The 16740-nt window shown below is 36.6% G+C and overlaps 1 protein-coding gene across 4 annotated transcripts in view; it reads left to right on the top strand.

The window, feature by feature from the left end:
• Positions 1-16740, top strand: part of OXR1 (oxidation resistance 1) — a 451782-nt gene that overhangs the window by 297828 nt on the left and 137214 nt on the right. Inside the window, exon 1 of one of the 4 annotated variants that reach the window (XM_019750595.3) lies at positions 3091-3311. The exons of the other annotated variants lie outside the window; for them this stretch is intronic. Coding sequence (XP_019606154.1) covers positions 3299-3311 — 13 coding nt within the window. The 5' untranslated portion in view covers positions 3091-3298. Of the gene's footprint in view, positions 1-3090; positions 3312-16740 lie in introns of those variants that run through there. 4 annotated transcript variants of the gene reach the window in all.

The raw sequence follows: 16740 nt of genomic DNA, 5'->3' as shown, positions 1-16740 counted from the left end.
GGCCAGCCTCTAGCTAAATACAATTGAGCAGGAAAATCTAAGCCAAAGTGGGAGAGGCAGGTGACTTATTTTTGCATTTCGAGTTATCTCTTGAGTATTCAAGGAAGAATGTTGTAAAGCCTTGTGGTGCATTAGCTGACTCTGGAGTCAGATGGACTGTGACCCAGTCTTGGTTCAATTATTCACTAGTTGTGTGACTTTAGGCAACTTTTACCTCTCTGAACATCAGTTTTCTTAAGTCTAATATGAAAAGAACATATCTGCCTCAAAATTATTGTAAAGATTAAATTAAATAAAGGATGTAAATAGCTTAGAAGGGTCCAGCACAGAAAAGCCAGTCATATGTCAGCCACTGTTTTGATCTCTCTCAGTTATGATCCTTGATGACTTTGTTGATCATCTAAAACTAAATGTCAAGTCTAAATAACTATTTCCCTGACTTGTGAATCATTATGGGAGGATTGTTAAGTAGACATAGCTTCCCTTACACAACTGTCAAACCCTCCATCTTCATGTGGCATCTATTTCCGTCAATGAAAAAGGAAGAAACATCACTGTTAATAAAATCATTTAAAATCTTATTTCAGTCTGTATTTGAAAGGCCCCAAATTTTAGGAACCTGGAAGAGGGAATGACCAGAATGGAAATCGTGAAACAACCTGTTCCAAACCCAAGTTGCTGGATTAAGCAATTAAGAGTCTCGCTGAGTTTACAATTTGGGTCCATGTATGAGACAAAGATAATATTTTCACCCATGAAAGTGAACCTGCACATAATTGACTAACAATTGTTTGTCCTAGATAATGACTCTACAATAAACAGTTACTAATACTATACATCAGCTTATTTTATATATATATATATATATATATATATATATATATATATATATATATATAATTATATATGTGTATATATTCTTAATCTAATCAGACATTTTAATTATCAAATAACTCCAAAGAATTTATTACTTACATTTGCATAGTGTTAGGGTTTACAGAATTTTTTTTTCTAAGCATGATTACTATTGATCACGTTGAACTGACTTTCAAGGTTTTAATAGAAATTAATCTAATTTTCCATATGAGGAGACTGACCCAAAGATGTAAAGCTTCCATATGTGTCCAATGTAACATAGCTAATTGTCAATATCATACCATCCTTCATATCATTACTGAAAATTTAGTGTTCTCTCTATTACCCCAAGGTGATGCCAACATTCTGTTGCTACTTCACAAGATGTCATATAGTTTGAAAGTAACAGTGGTAAAAAATGAATACCATTAATATTTGAATGTTTAACATCTTACTTTGAAGAAGTCGAGTATTCTACAAAATCAAAGTAATTATAAAGCTGGATTTTAGAGACTCACTAAAACAGTTTGATTTATTTTCCCATTCAAAATACTGAGACGGAAATCTCTAGCTTCAAATATCTCTTCAAAAAGGAGAAAAAAAAGATATAACAGTACCCAAGATTTAAGTGTTTATTATGTGCCCAGCAATACAGTAAGCATTTATCTGATGTACTGCTCCACAAAGTAATTCCAATTTTTCACTATAAAGTTGAGAGAAAGAAAGCTTAAAGCCTGAGAGGTTAAGTAATTTGTCCAAAGTTACATAGTCTCTAAATAGGAAAGTCGGGATTCAAACTCAGATAAGCTGAGTTTTGAGTTTTGATAAGTATTCTTAATCATGGTGCTATATGTTATCTTTTTTAATTAAAAAAATTTTCAGTTATAGTTGACATACAGTATTATATTAGTTTCAGGTATACTCTATAGTGATTAGAAATTTATGTAACTCATGAAGTGATCACCCCAATAATGTGTGTTCTTGATTCATTATATTTTAGCGTTCTTGAACTGTTCATTTCTTCAATTCAGTGAAATTTGGGGTAGTAATGATTGGTTAGAATTCCCAAAAGTTTCACTAGTCTTGTGGCAGCAGCTCAGATGCTGTTATCACCCTGGGTTCACAGCAGTGTGTGCATTCTGACTGACCACAAACTTCCAGCCAGCTGTGTAAAGTCATTATTCATGATGTAGGTTGGAAAACTTATACTGATGACCAGCATTCTCTTCCTGTGTATGATTGACTGGCAGCTGTGACTTTAAATACACAGAACGATAGGCAGAGAATAATTTAAGATCCTTGCAAACATTATATCTTTTTTTTTTTACCTTCTTAATCATTTTTAAGTGTACAGGTAGTTAAAGTGTTTAGTATATTCACATTGTTGTGAAACATATATCCAGAACTTTTTCATCTTGCATATCTGAAACTCCCTTTTCTCCTACTCTCTAGCCCTTGGTAACCACCATTCTATTTTTCATTTCTATGAATTTGATTACTTTAGATAGTTTGAATAACTAGAATCATACAATATTTGTGTTTTTGTGATTGGCTTATTTCACTTAGCACAAAGTTCTCAGTGTCGTCCACATTGTAGCATATGACAAGATTTCCTTTTCAAGGCTGAATAATATTCCATTGTATGCATATACCCCATTTTGCTTATCCATTCATCCATTTATGGGCATTTGAGTTGTTTCCACCGCTTGGTTAGTGTGAATAGTGCTGTTATGAATATGGGTGTATAAATACCTCTTCGAGACCCTGGTTTCAATTCTTTTGGATGTAGATCCAGAAGTAGTACTGCTGAATCCTGTGGTAGTTTTATTTTTAATTTCTTGAGAAACCTCCATGGTGTTTTTCATAGTGGTTGCAGCATTTGACAGTCCTACCAGCAGTGCACTAGGGTTCTAATTTCTCGACATCCTCACCAATACATGTAATTTGCTGTAAAATACCGTATTTTTCATTTTTTTGATGAAGTAATATATATTTGAGTTCAGAAAATGTAATATTACTGAAGCTAATACTTGTAAGGTACAATACGGGGCTAACATATTTAAATGTTGTCCAGGCCTCTAAAATGTTCAATTTCAGAAGCTAACTACTTCCCTGAACATTCCTTGAGTAAATGAATAACTTGCTCTTTTGAACCTAAAACACATGTTTGTTTCTTCATTCTTTTGTCTACCACTGTCTCATCCAGCTCTGAAAGCTGCTTAAAATTTGTCAGAGTGAGACAAGTGGGAAGGTGTAGACTTCTCACTTCAACAGTCTGCTAAAAATGGAGGAAAAAAATGGTGCTATTCAAAGACACTCTGTATTTAGAGATTTAGAATACAGGATGGAAATAAACCCACTGAAATAGGAAGGATGTTTGAAAGAGAACTCAGCAACCCACTGTTGCAGAAGGCTGAATTACAAGGAAATATGCCCAATATTCATGAAGCTGAGAAGTAAGTTTCTGAAATCATACCTTTCTATTTTTTTTTTTTTCTCATTTACTTGAAATGTCAATCATTAGTTGGGGAAAGCAGAGTCCTGCTACTGAAACATAGAAATTAACAAAATGATAGGGGATTTGGGTATTTGTATAGTGGCCCTGCTATGGAATAAGTACCAGAAATTGTCATCCTCTGACTTTAAGAGCTCTGGTTATGTTTGCTGTCTGTAATATTTTGCTTCTGTGGTATAAGTTTCAAAAAAAAAAAAAAAAGACTTTAAAACATTTATCTTATTTCTGTTAATATTGTTTGATTTTTCTTGTTTTTATTTCTCATTACATTAGTAGAAACTTCTAGAAGCAATTTTTTCACTCTAAACGTGAGAACAAATGAAATTGTAACACATTTGATATTACATTTATTTACTATAAGACAACAATATTTAGATTTTCAAAACAATTGCTAGTATGGCAAAAAAATCAGAAAATTTGACATTTTCTAGGCAGTGACTGATGCTATCAGATAATTTATAAAAATTATCGATAAGATAGACAGAAAGACATAAAATGTATAGAAAAAACAAATACTGGTCAAAACTCAGGATAGCTCACTTGAGATAAATAAAATTAATAAAGACCTATTAGGTAAGACAAGATGATATGTAAGTATAAAAGTTGTTCTTGTATGTTTAGCTTAGTATTATAAGCAAAACACAAGGCATTTGCTCTGTGTGATAGCTAAAAATAGCAAACCTGGGGACAGTGAAATTGTCTTTCCTATATTTATTCGGTGTTATGATTATCTAGCATACAAAATCTATGGGCATATCTATCAAAACAGAAATGTTTCTGCCATTGTACAAATTACTATAATTTCTTTTTGGGGATGAATATTCGACAATGGAGAATACTTCTAGTTTTAAATAAAAATAGAGATCGCTTACATTTCAACTTACCCTTGCCTAATTTAATGAGCCAAAGTCATTATTGAGTTTATTAGTAAAGCTTAATAATAACAAAATTAGAGGGAAAACACCACATTTATGGAGAAAAAAAAATGTGTGAAGCAACAATAATGTTGTACTATTTCCTATTTTTAGAAAATAACTGCTAAAGCTGATTACATAACCAGCAGGCATATGTTATAAAGGAATCACTGTAATACAGTGAGACTTTGGATAAGTCTATGCACTTAGTCACAAACTGGCCATGAAACAAGTCGGATATTTCTTATAGATAATTGGGATAGAAGAGAAAAAAAATGGAGACCTTTGACTTTCCTACAGGCCTTTTAGTACTAGTTGAAGATGATAAGTAATGTCCAGTATTTTCTTTCTAGTCTAGAAAAGTATTTGACCAGTGAAATAACAAGGGTGCACCATATTCTGGTGGACACAAATAGGCAACAAGTTATTTGACTTATTTTGTTGCAATACTTATTTCAGAGAGTAGAAGTACTTCTGCTGTGGAGTTCTATAGAACATGCCAGAGGATGGCTAACTACTCCAAACCACCAGCCACTCAGATGTCTTCTAGGCTTACCTTTCACTCATTAGATGTTCCTTTTGCATGAGATTTTTCAAACTGTTCCAGGGAATTAGCTACCACGGCATCATAGGAGTTACCTACCAGGACATCTGGTTTCCAGGAGATAGACTGCCTTGCTGTGCCATTGTTTGAAGTGAAGCTCAAAACCTACACAGCCTCCTCTTCTTTTTGGCCAGCTGGCTGCAGCCAGATCCTCTAGTCCTCTTGAAGACTCTCACTTGGCTTGAAATGAGCAGGAAGCTTTCCGTATCCTTCTCCCCAAACCATATGAGGATGGGGGTGGAAGCACACTAGACTGACCACTTTCTCCAAATAAATGTTCTCTTGGCATCTCCAATATCAACTGCTTTATACCTTTTATGGTAGTGGTGAATGCTGGCCAGTGTTACAGTTTCTTAGCATCACTTTTAGGATGTGGAGATATGTGGTACCTACTCCACAGTTTGTAGCCATGGAATTCTCAGCCAAAAGTGTAACAAAGTTCCATGTCCATAGCTTCTATATGACATGATATAGTTATGCTATTTTTTAAAAACTTATTCCCATCAGATTAAAAAACAAAGCACTCTATCAAGGAATGATTGACATACAAAAGCTGTATAAATTTAATGCATACAGTTTAATGAGTTTAGAGATAAGTATGTACCCATGAAACCATCACCACAATCTATGTCATAAACATGCATTACCTCCAAAAGTGTTCTCCCACCCTTTTACCTTATTTTTTTATAATAAGAACACACATAAGATCTATACTCTTATAATTTGTTTAGTATACAATACACTATTGTTAACTATAGGCATTATGTTGACCAATAGACTGCTAGGACTTACTCATTTTTGCATAACTGAAACTTAATACTCTTTGACAGATTCTTCTCTCTCCCCCACACCTCCCAGCCCCTGGAAACTACCATTCTCTTCTCTGATACTATGAGTTTGACTATTTTAGATTCCTCATATAAGTGGAATCATGTAGTATTTATTCTTTTATATCTAGTTTCTTTCCCTTCGCACAATGTCCTCCAGGTCCATCAGTTAGGTTTTTATTTTTATTTTTTCATTTCATCATCAGTTAGGTTTTTAGTTGGGAGGAAAGGTTTCTTTTATGAAAAAGACTATTTAAAGTTATTTGTGTTTAAATATATAACTCTTATAAGCTGAATATTAATTAGAAAGCATAGTTTTGCCTTAAGATTTAAGCATAATTCATAAGGCCAGATATTTTTGTATAAAAATGTTATAACTTGATTCCATTAAACTCATAAATGTAAGATTAGGATCCTCTGAAATTTACTTTTATTTACAAACATAGTTAAATAAACTTCTTTAAACATTTCAAACTACACTTGCAAGTGATTTTTTTTTTTTTTTTTTTTTTTTTTTTTTTTTTTAAGTAGGGCACAGCTCACAGTGGCCCATGTAGGGATCGAACCAGCTACCTTGGTGTTATCAGCACCACACTCTAACCAACTGAGCTAAACGGCCACCTTGCAAGTGATTTTTAACAAATAGTGATTTCTATGTAATTTTTAACAAACACTGTAAATGTGTAATGGGGCAAACTTAAAAGGTAATAAGCCAACACTTTCTAAGCACTTAAACAACTCCTATAAAACTAATAAATCAATCTATAAATGTAGTAAATTCTTCTAAGCATTTAAAACATCTTAAAATCATGACTAGAAGCGAGATTTCCAGTTAAAGATGGCAGATTAAATATAACCATTAAGGTCTGTTCCTTTCTGATACTCAACTAACATGACAGTAAAGTGATTTTTGAAATGAAGGAGACGTAGGGCAAAAGGACAAAATACTTAGAGAGGAAATAACAGCAACACTATTTTGGAAGGTGGAGAGCAAATGGCTTACGGGACCCAAGGAAGTAAAAGCTAATAGTGGGAAAAGCAAAGAAGCACCAGATTTGCAGTCTAGATCTCCCAAAAGGCAGCTGGGGATATTGAGTATATCACAGAGTAGGATTAAAGGTAGAATTAAAAAGTCTGTTTGCAAAGTAGATTGACCCACAAGAAAAGACCTGAAGTTATTGACATTGAGAATTCTCCTAAGAATCAGCCCCACCAGAGAATCTTACAATAAAGATTGTAGCTGACAAGCTTCATTGCCTATCAGCTTTTATAGTGCCCCATTCTTAACTAGGAAAGCTATTGAGATGTGTTCCTTAATTTAAGCACTTTTCAATTAAGAAAGCTTCTAATATGAGAATACTGATCACACCAAACACACAGAAAAATTTTGGAAGGAACAAGAAAATATATAGGAAAAAAAGAAAAACTTCTCATAACATTATGAATATTCTTAACAGGATAAAATACTTTGTATCCATGGCATCAGAATAGGGTGACACAAAAACAAATAAAATAAACAAGTAAAAGCTCGAAGAGAATAAAGGTATGTGGCATAAACAAAAAGCTCAGTAAAATCTTTGAAGGAAATTGTCCCAAAGGTATAACAATAGGATAAAGAGATGAAAATAAGAGGAAAGTAAATCGGGAAATTAGAGGGCCAGACGTGGAAGTCCATCGTCCAAACAGAAATTCCAGAAAGAGATGCGAGAGAATAATAGACGGGAGAAAAGTCGGAGAAATAACTCAAGAAGTTTTCCTAGAACTGATGGACATGAGTTTCCAGACTGAAAGATCACAATATCAAGGGCAATGAATAAAAATAGACCCACACCTAGACATAGTATCGTGAAACCTTAGAAACCTGGTGACAGAGAAAAGATCCTCAAATCTTCAGGAGGACATATTTATTGAATGGATCAAGGATGAGAATAGTATAGAACTTGTCTACTTCACACTAGAAGCTAGAAGACAGTGGGGTACACCTTCAAAATTCTAATGGAAAATTATTCCCTACCAAAGTTTTACTAAAGTGATAAATCCTGTGGAAGAGTAGAATAAAGCCATTTTGATACCTGCATATTTTTAAAATTTCCCTCCCATACCCTTTTTCTCACCCAAGAATATAAGACAATAAACCAAGAAGGAAAACACTGTGGAATCTAGGAAGCAGGAGATATCCATAAGAGAGAGGTGAATGAGATCCCCTAAAGGGCGATTCCCTAAGATAACTATAGTCCAGTCTGGAGCAGGTCAGAATAGAAAGAGTTCACAACTAGCTCTGGGGAGTGAAAAAGGAAAGGATTGGGCGAACTGCTTTATTTTATCAGAAGCCCAGGAAAAATAACTATTGGCTCCTTTAGTTCTTCTTTGATACAACTTAAAACTAAGCTTGTAAAGAGACAAAAGGTTATCAAATCATCATGTTAATTAGAAAATTCGCATCCTCAATAAACCCAACTTGAGCAATATTCATTTCTTCACCACCTCTGTACTTTTTTATATACTTTTCTGGCATTAAAAGTTACTCATTCAGCCAACGAGACCACTATTATCACCTCCAGTCTACTACAGCTACTCTGTCACTGATCTGGGCTGTAGATGGTGATTCGTAGGCTTCTCAGTGCTACTTCTAGGAAGATTGTATGCAAATATGGGTTAACAAGCCACCTCTCAGTGGCGCTTCTCAAGCCCACCCCTTTTCTCACCCCCTAGTGAATCACATGTTCCCTTATTCATTTTTTCCCCTATCCCCTCAGACAACTTTTGTCCAAACTAATTTACTAGGTCATGTACCCCTTATCCAGATTACAAGTTATCTTTCTCCCTGGTTGAATTTACTACTTTTGAAAAAAAAAATTACATTACCTCATTATCCATCATTCTATATATTATAGTAATTCAATTCCTCGTGGAGTTTATATATCAGTAGAGAAAGTCAAAAAAAAAATAAAGAATGGACATGGTAAATGAATAAATGGTTTAGTAAATTAAGGGAGAAGTGCTCATAAGTAAAGAAAATGTCCAGCCAGGTAAAGGAGATCAGGAGTGCCAGGGAAAGGGTGTGTTGCTGTTTTCTTTAATGGTAGTAAGAGTAAGCCTCATTGGGAAGGTGATGAAGATGAGGGAAGACTTTTAGGAAGTGAGAGGTTAGCAATGCAGATACCTGGGGAGATAGAATTCCAGGAAGGAGGAAAGAATGGCCCTGAGGCAGGAGGAGCTTGCTTTATGTTTCAGGAACATCTGAATGTGATTGGAAAGAAGTGAACAAGGAGAGAGTAGATGGGGGATGAGTTTAGACAGGTAATGGAAGCCAAATTATATGGCATTTAGAAGCTTTTATTCTGGATTATAGGACTATAGCTCTTGCTCAGAGTAAAGTGAGGAGTGATTAATGATTTTGAGCAAAAAGTGACAAGATCTGACTTAAACATTTTGAAAGTCTCGTTCTAACTGGAATGTGGAGAATAGATTTTAGACCAGCAAGAATGGAAGTAGAGACCAGTTAGGTAGTTATTGCTGTGATTCTGGTGAGAATTGATGGTGGCTCAAACCAAGATGCTAGTTATGGAGGTAGTGAGAAGTGGTTGCATTCTGGATATATTTTATTAGGTTGGTGCAAAAATAATTGCAGTATAAAAGGTTAAAATAATTGCAAAAACCACAATTGCTTTGCACAAATCTAATAAATGTGGAGCAAACAGATTTTCCTGATTGATAGGATGTGGGATGTAAGAGAGTAAATAGAAAGTAAAAACAAACAAAATACGGTGTCAAGTCTGCCTCCAAGGCTTTTGGCCAAGGCAAATGAGCACACCCTTCCTCATGTAAAGTGGGAAAGATGAAGGTGGAACAGGTTTGCAAAGAATTTGGTTTATTTCCGGACATGTTGAGATGTTAACTAGATCTCCAAGAGGAAATAGGGAATAACCAAGTTGGCTCTACAGATCTGGAGTTTGGGGTGTAAAATCTGTGCTGGAAACGTTCATTTAGGAGTTTTCAACATATAGATGATAACAAAAACGATGGATGCTTACACAAAAAGAGCCAGCAGCCACAGATGACCAAGACTGAGGCCTGGAGTTTCCAGTGTTGAGGAGAAGATCTGACAAAAGAGACAAAAGGACAACCAGTGGAGTAGAAGGAAAACCAGGAGATTGTGATCTCCTGGAAGCTGGTGAAGAAATGTATGGAGAGGAAGGTAAAGATTAATGTGTTGAATCAGAACTGAGATGACCACTGGTTTTATCAAGGTGGAGGTAATTGGTGACTATAGCAAGAGCAGGGCAGTGGTCGGCCTACAAACCCAATTGGAGTGGATTTAAGAGAAAACATGAGAAGGAATGAATTAGGAACAGCAAATACGGAAAATTTCAAGGAGGTTTTCTGTATAGGGGAGCAGAAGAAGAAGAGCAATTTATGTAGCATAAATTGGGTCAAGAGAGGTTTTTTTTAAAGACGGGAGATACGAGTATAACAGCACATTTTTATGTGGATGAGAGTAATCCAGTAGAGAAGGGAAAATGTGATGATATAGAGGACAGTGGAGAGTTTCAGGATTGTCTTTGAATACATGAGAGAGGAGGGGGGATGAATGAGCTTAAAACAGGAGCAGATGAGGAGGCTGAGTGGGTGGGTGGATGTGGTACTGAGAGCCTGTGGAAGTCCTCTGAATGCTTCTCTTTTTCACTACATTGGGTAGCAAGATCCACAGCTGAGAATATGGATGGAGGAAGAACTTATTAGGAGACAAAAAACAGTGTGAAATCATCTTCTAGGCGAGTGGGAGAGTGCATAATTAGGAAAATACAGTACAAAAGCCAGGCAGCACTGTAGATCCACTTGAAGTTCATGGTCATACATGTCTCTGGAAAGCTTGCTTATCGTAACTGTATAGTTATATTTGAAAATGCAAAGGAACTTTAATTACAGTTGTTCTTTTAAGATGGATTTTGAATAAAAAATGTTCTCAAATAATAGACTAAATTTCTCACAGAAGTCTAAATAGGTTGATATATATTCATCGGTGTGTTTCTCTTTGACAGTATGCCCATATATGGGCCCCTGCTGTGCCTAGATAAACTATACAACCTGGCTTTTTCTTCTTCCTCGCTTCTTGAAACCTCTCTGTATGCCCTTTCCTCATGATTGCATGTTTGTCCTTTTTTATTGGCATGCATCTAGATTGAAATGCTAATATTTAAACCACTATTTTTGAGCTGGGGAAAAGGAAAAAAAAAGAAGGCACTAGAACGCCTGAGAACAGAGAAAAGAAATACACAGATTTAGATAAGAAATTACTGAGAATGCTGGGCCCTTGAAGTTAAAGCCAGCTGAACCATGTTCTAAGTATAAACATAAAAAGAAAGCATGTTGTGGAAATTCAGTATTTCGAAAGGACTCCCAAACTATCTTGAGTGACTTGGGCAGGGGGCGAGGAAGGGAAGTCTGCTAGATAAATGGGTTAACTGAATATGGAACCTCTTATTTAATGATCTAATTTTTCAAGCAAGGAGTATTTTCCTCCTTGGTTTTCATTTATTTGCAAGAAATTCATGTAATCCCTCACTTACTTTTAGAACAAGCAATTTGTTATAATAGACATAAGAGTTAAAAGCTTCCTATCTTGGCTTGTATATCTCATCTGCATGATCTTATTAGGCCAATTATTTAATGTCTCCGTTTGGTGGGTAGGCCTGAGAATTAAATAGTATTATTACAGGTAAATTACCTTTCACTACTTATTCCCAACATTCCCAAGGTCATATAGCTAGGAAACAGTGGAACTGGAAATATCACTGCCATCACAGTTCTTAAATTCAGTTCTTGTGTGTCCCATGACTAACTGCTTCTCCTTGGAAATAAAATCAGAAGGCAAGAACGAGTTTTCCTTGATCCTTGAATTGAAAACACAATTTTTACAGAAATAAAAGAGTTTACCTATTATTTCTCTGAGGATATCAATTTTTTTTCCTTATCTCACAGGATGTAATGACTTGATGGAATATTTAAATTCAAGTTAGTCAGTTCAAGAGAAATGAGTCAACCCCTGAGCATTAGAGCTAGATGCATTTTTTACACACTGCTGCCCCCTGCTGCCTAATAAATACTTTTACTTTTTCACATGTTCTCTTCTAAAATTAAAACTCTGTAACTCATACTATAGAATTATTCTAAAGAGGTAACTGATGTTCCAAAAGTGATCAAGGAGACACAAATAGTGGAAGATTCAGGTTTAGACTACTGAAAAGTCACTTCTTCCTGCTTCTCCATTCTCTCTCCCCTATTCGATTTATTTTTGAGGTACCTACTATGGGCCTGGTACTGTTAGAAGCACTTAAGATGGAGAAATGAAAAAACAAGATCTCTACACTGATAAAACCCATATTTGTGTGTGATTAGACAGCCAATAAATAAAAATATCAACAAATAAAATAATTTAAGGTTATGATTGATACATTAAATAGTAACGATGATAACTAATACTTTGAGTCACTATGAGAACAGAAAGTTAAAGGCACTATTCCGAGTGCTTTCTGTACCTCATTTCATTCTCCAAGTGACTCACAAGTAGCAACTTTACTCTACAGATGAAGATACTGAGACAAAGCCAGAATGATCCTAAGAGGCAGAACCAAGATTTGAAACAAAACCACTTCTGACTCCAGGAGTGTATAACACAGGATTCTCTAGGGAAATGACTCTGAAGTGAAGAGAAAAAGCCAAGCTCCCAAGCTTTTAAAGATCTAGGGGCCAGCAAGCCACGCAGAAGGCACAACCCATGCAAAGGCGCAGAAGTGGGAGTGAATTTGGAATGTCAAGATACGAGGAAAAACAGACCTATCTGCCTGTATTGGAGGAGCGTTCAGGAAAAGTAACCAAGGCCAGCTCATGTGGAGGAGATTGGATTTTATTCTAAATCACAAGAGGAAACCATTGGAGAATTTAATCAGAATTTTAACCTTATTCCTGATGTCAGGAGATGAGTCTGGATATTGAAAAGGAAATAGATTATAGGACAAGAGTTGGTAAAGGGCAACTAGTTAGGAAAACAGTAACTTCTATTCTACTGGGGCCTCTTCTGGAGGCCTGACCTTCCCAGAGCTCTAGCCCTTCTCCCTAGAGCCTTCAGCCTGGTTGCTCTCTGAAGTTCTCTGGTCCGTCACAGGGTGGCTCCCTGCACCGGGCAGGCTACTCGAAATCTCATCTAAACAATGAACCATAATCTCCCTTAATCACATGTCGTGCTGTCAAATGCACTGACAGTTCACTCCGCTTTTTTTCTCATGTGACACCGTTAGGGGTGGGTTTGGATTTGTGGCCAACTAAGGTGCCAGGTCTTTAGCTTGATCCTTACGAAATCTAGAATCCCACATCATGTAGTTAGCAATAGATTTCTTTTGACACTTCTTTTTAGAAAAACATGAACACCGTCTCTCACGTTTCTAAATAGAAAGCCCTTTTTTTTTCTCCCTGCATTTTCTTCCCAGCAATAAGGTAGGATGCTTGTACTTTTAAATGCTTCTGATTTGCCTTTAGTTGGAAATGTTCCTGCTTGCCCAAACTGAGTGAATTGTTCTAATGCTCCTTACCTACTTCATGTCAACTTTTTCTGGATTTGCACTTTATGACAGAACAAAACCCCTTTGTTCCGTGATGCAGCAGCAGAGCTAGAGTGGAATGATGGGGAATCCTCAGCCTTGTTTCTGTAAGTTGTGGGTGCCAATGAAAGCAATTAGGGCAATCAAAACTAAATGTTCCATTATTTCAGTGAAAATATATATGATATCTATATCAGGAAGGGAGTATGTTTAACAGGTGTAGACCGAATTACAGTATTTAGACAAATGAAGCCTTTATATCATGCAAAATGACCAGAGATAGAAACTCAGTTTCCACAATGTCGTTGGGCTCTGTCTTTCTCTCCTGCTGTCCTTAGCGCAGCTTCCATCTTTAACATGGCTGCTAGCATCCCACCATCCTGCCTCCTGAATATCTTCACTTGAATATCCCTTTGGCCCATCCAGCTCAACTGTCCCTGGAAATCCCTTTCTACCCTTTTCACACTTTTCTCTGTAGCATCGCCTTCTGCTGATCATGCCTCTTGAAAACCTTTGTTTTCAATGCTCTCTCCTGAGCAGCCCATTAATAAGTCTGAAATATTTTTCCTCAGAAACGTCTGTCAAATTAGCTTTCTCCATTCCATCTCCACTGCCACTTCAGGTCCTCATTACTTCTCACCTGAACAGTCCAATAGCCTTACTATCCTGGTTTCTCCATTTGCATTCATTTTAGACACCATTGTGAAAGTATGTCCCTGACTTAGAGACTTTGGAATCATAAAGAGGCTTGACTCCAGGTCTCCCATTTACTGACTTACTCAGCCATGGGGCCATTAACCTTTCTCAGCTCAGTTTTGTGATTTTGTAAAATGGAGAAAATAACAGTACCTATTTCGTAGGACTGTCATGAAAATTAAATGAGATAATTCATGCCAAGAGCTTAGCAAAATGCCTGGCATACAGTAACTTTCAACAATTGTTAGCTGTTCTCTTTATCATTAGCTCCTACTAAAGAACACTTGAGACAGTGGCTACTGAATTAAAAGCAGAATCCTCGGCTTGACCTTTGTGCCTTCCACATCCTGGACCCGATGTATTGCTAAAGTCTTACCACCCATTTCCACCATTTTTATAAACATTACTTAAACCCTAGCAGTGAATACCACATCCTATTTTCTAAATGGGCTCCCATGTCCCTCCCGCCCTCCCCATTCCTTTTCAAGTGTTTTCCTCTATTTTGAATCCCTCCCTTGAACGCTCTCCTCCTTTGTACTGCAACCTCTCTTTTAAGATTTCTTTTGTGAAGAAGCTTTTCCTGATCCCTCAACTGTATAATAACTCCATTCTTTGATCTCTGTAGTATTTCAAGCATAGCTTTCCTGTGTGAGCCTCTATCCTGAGATATTCATTAACTACATGCCCCATTGCCTGTGAGATTCTAATATTGACATCAAAGATTAGGACTTGCAAGGCCACCATGGATGAGGGTGCATGCTGACCCCTTTACAAAAGCACCCCACCAAGCCTGTAATTTCTGGCGGAAATCCAACCTGAGCTCTACTCACCAAACCGAGCCCTTTGACATGGGCATGCACCCACCCAGAGGGCTTCTTTTTTGTCCATAAAAGTACCATATAGAATTGATTTCGCTCAATTTTGTATCCCAAATAGCACCTAGCACAGGAGCATAGACATAGTAGGTGTTTGATGGACCTGGTTTAAGTGATTCTGATTTAACCAAGTAAGTCAGGCTGTGGAAATTATGATCACGAACTGAAGAGTATGCTTTGGTCATTTGCCAAGGCTGTATGCAGGGTGGGAGGGTCCTACCACGCCCCACAGAACAGCCACCATATCTCAGTCTCAAACAGGGGAAGTAAAACTAAGCGTCTATTAAATTTGAGGATTTCGGGTTTTTTTCTGACAGTTTATGGGACATATGGCTCTGTATTTTGATGGCTGGTTTCTTCTTTTGTCCCCAAAAAGTGAATCCTTAACAGGGACATATCTTCACCTCATCATCTCCAATATCGCTGTGTCAGAGGAAATTTCATCATCTTTTAAATTAACACAAAATTAAATTAATTCATCATCTAGTTCATCTAGTCCTGAAACCAGCAAAGCTAGGTGTGGTCCTCTTTGTTACACACAAGAATAGAGGATGATGTTGTCCCCAGAGAAATCTTGGCAACCTCTTCTATATACCCACCCCTAAATTATTGCTTACTGGTCTGCTATTTCTTTTTAAGAACTTTATAATTTATTTGTGTTATGTCTTGTTTTAAAATTAAAGTTTATTGGGGTGACAATTGTTAGTAAAATTGCATAAGTTTCAGATGTACAATTTTGTATTACATCATCTATAAATCACATTGTGTGTTCACCACCCAGAGTCAGTTCTCCTTCCATCACCATATATTTGACCCCCTTTACCCTCATCTACCGCCCCACTCCCCTCTTACCCTCTGGTAACCACTAAATTATTGTCTGTGTCTATGGCTTTTTGTTTCTTCATTTGTTTGTCTTGTTCATTTGTTGTTTTCAGTTTTAATACCACATATCAGTGAAATCACATGGTTCTTGACTTTTTCCTATTTGACTTATTTCATTTAGCATAAAATCTCAAGATCCACCCATGTTGTTGCAAATGACACTATTTCATCTTTTCTTATGGCGGAGTAGTATTACCCTATGACCCAACAATCTCTTTCCTGGGTATCTACCCAAAAAATCTGAAAACATTATCCATAAAGATATACGTGCTCCAATGTTCACTGCAGCTTTAGTACGGTGGCCAAGACATGGAAACAACCAAAGTGTCCTTCAGTAGATGATTGGATAAAGAAGATGTGGTATATATGAAGTCTGACAGTTAAGTTCGTGAATTCATCCTAGGAAAAGTATGACATAGCTCATTGCTGAATATCATTATGGTCAGTATTGAAGTACTCCCCTTGGGAAGCTGTGCACTGATGCCAGCGCCTAGTCCACCCTTCAGAGCAGTTTTGGAACTCTTTTTGGAATGGCCATCAGAGCTATTATCGTATTACCCTTGATGTCCTGAATGTCATCAAAATGTCTTCCTTTCAATATTTCCGTTATCTTCGGGTAAAGAAAGAAGTCATTGGGGGCCAGATCAGGTGAGGAGGGAGGGTGTTGCAATACAGTTATTTGTTTACTGGCTAAAAACTCCCTCACAGACAGTGCCTGTGAGCTGGTGCATTGTTGTGATGCAAGAGCCATGAGTTGTTGGTGAAAAGTTCAGGTCATTGTTATCTAACTTTTTCACGCAGCCTTTTCAGCGCTTCCAAATAGTAAACTTAGTTAACTGTTTGCCCAGTTGGTACAAATTCATAATGAATGGATTTCCCTCTGATGTCAAAAAAGGTTAGCAACATCACTGCAACAAGTTCGCAAATTTAATCGTCTGAACTTGTATACAACATGCATTATATCTCTTGTCTGC

The sequence above is a fragment of the Rhinolophus sinicus genome, chromosome 6 (assembly GCF_057876585.1).
Source record: "Rhinolophus sinicus isolate RSI-liver-muscle chromosome 6, RSI-T2T, whole genome shotgun sequence".
Lineage (NCBI taxonomy): Eukaryota > Metazoa > Chordata > Mammalia > Chiroptera > Rhinolophidae > Rhinolophus > Rhinolophus sinicus.
Note: the sequence above shows the minus strand (reverse complement) of the source record. Positions and strands in the feature narration are given on the sequence as shown.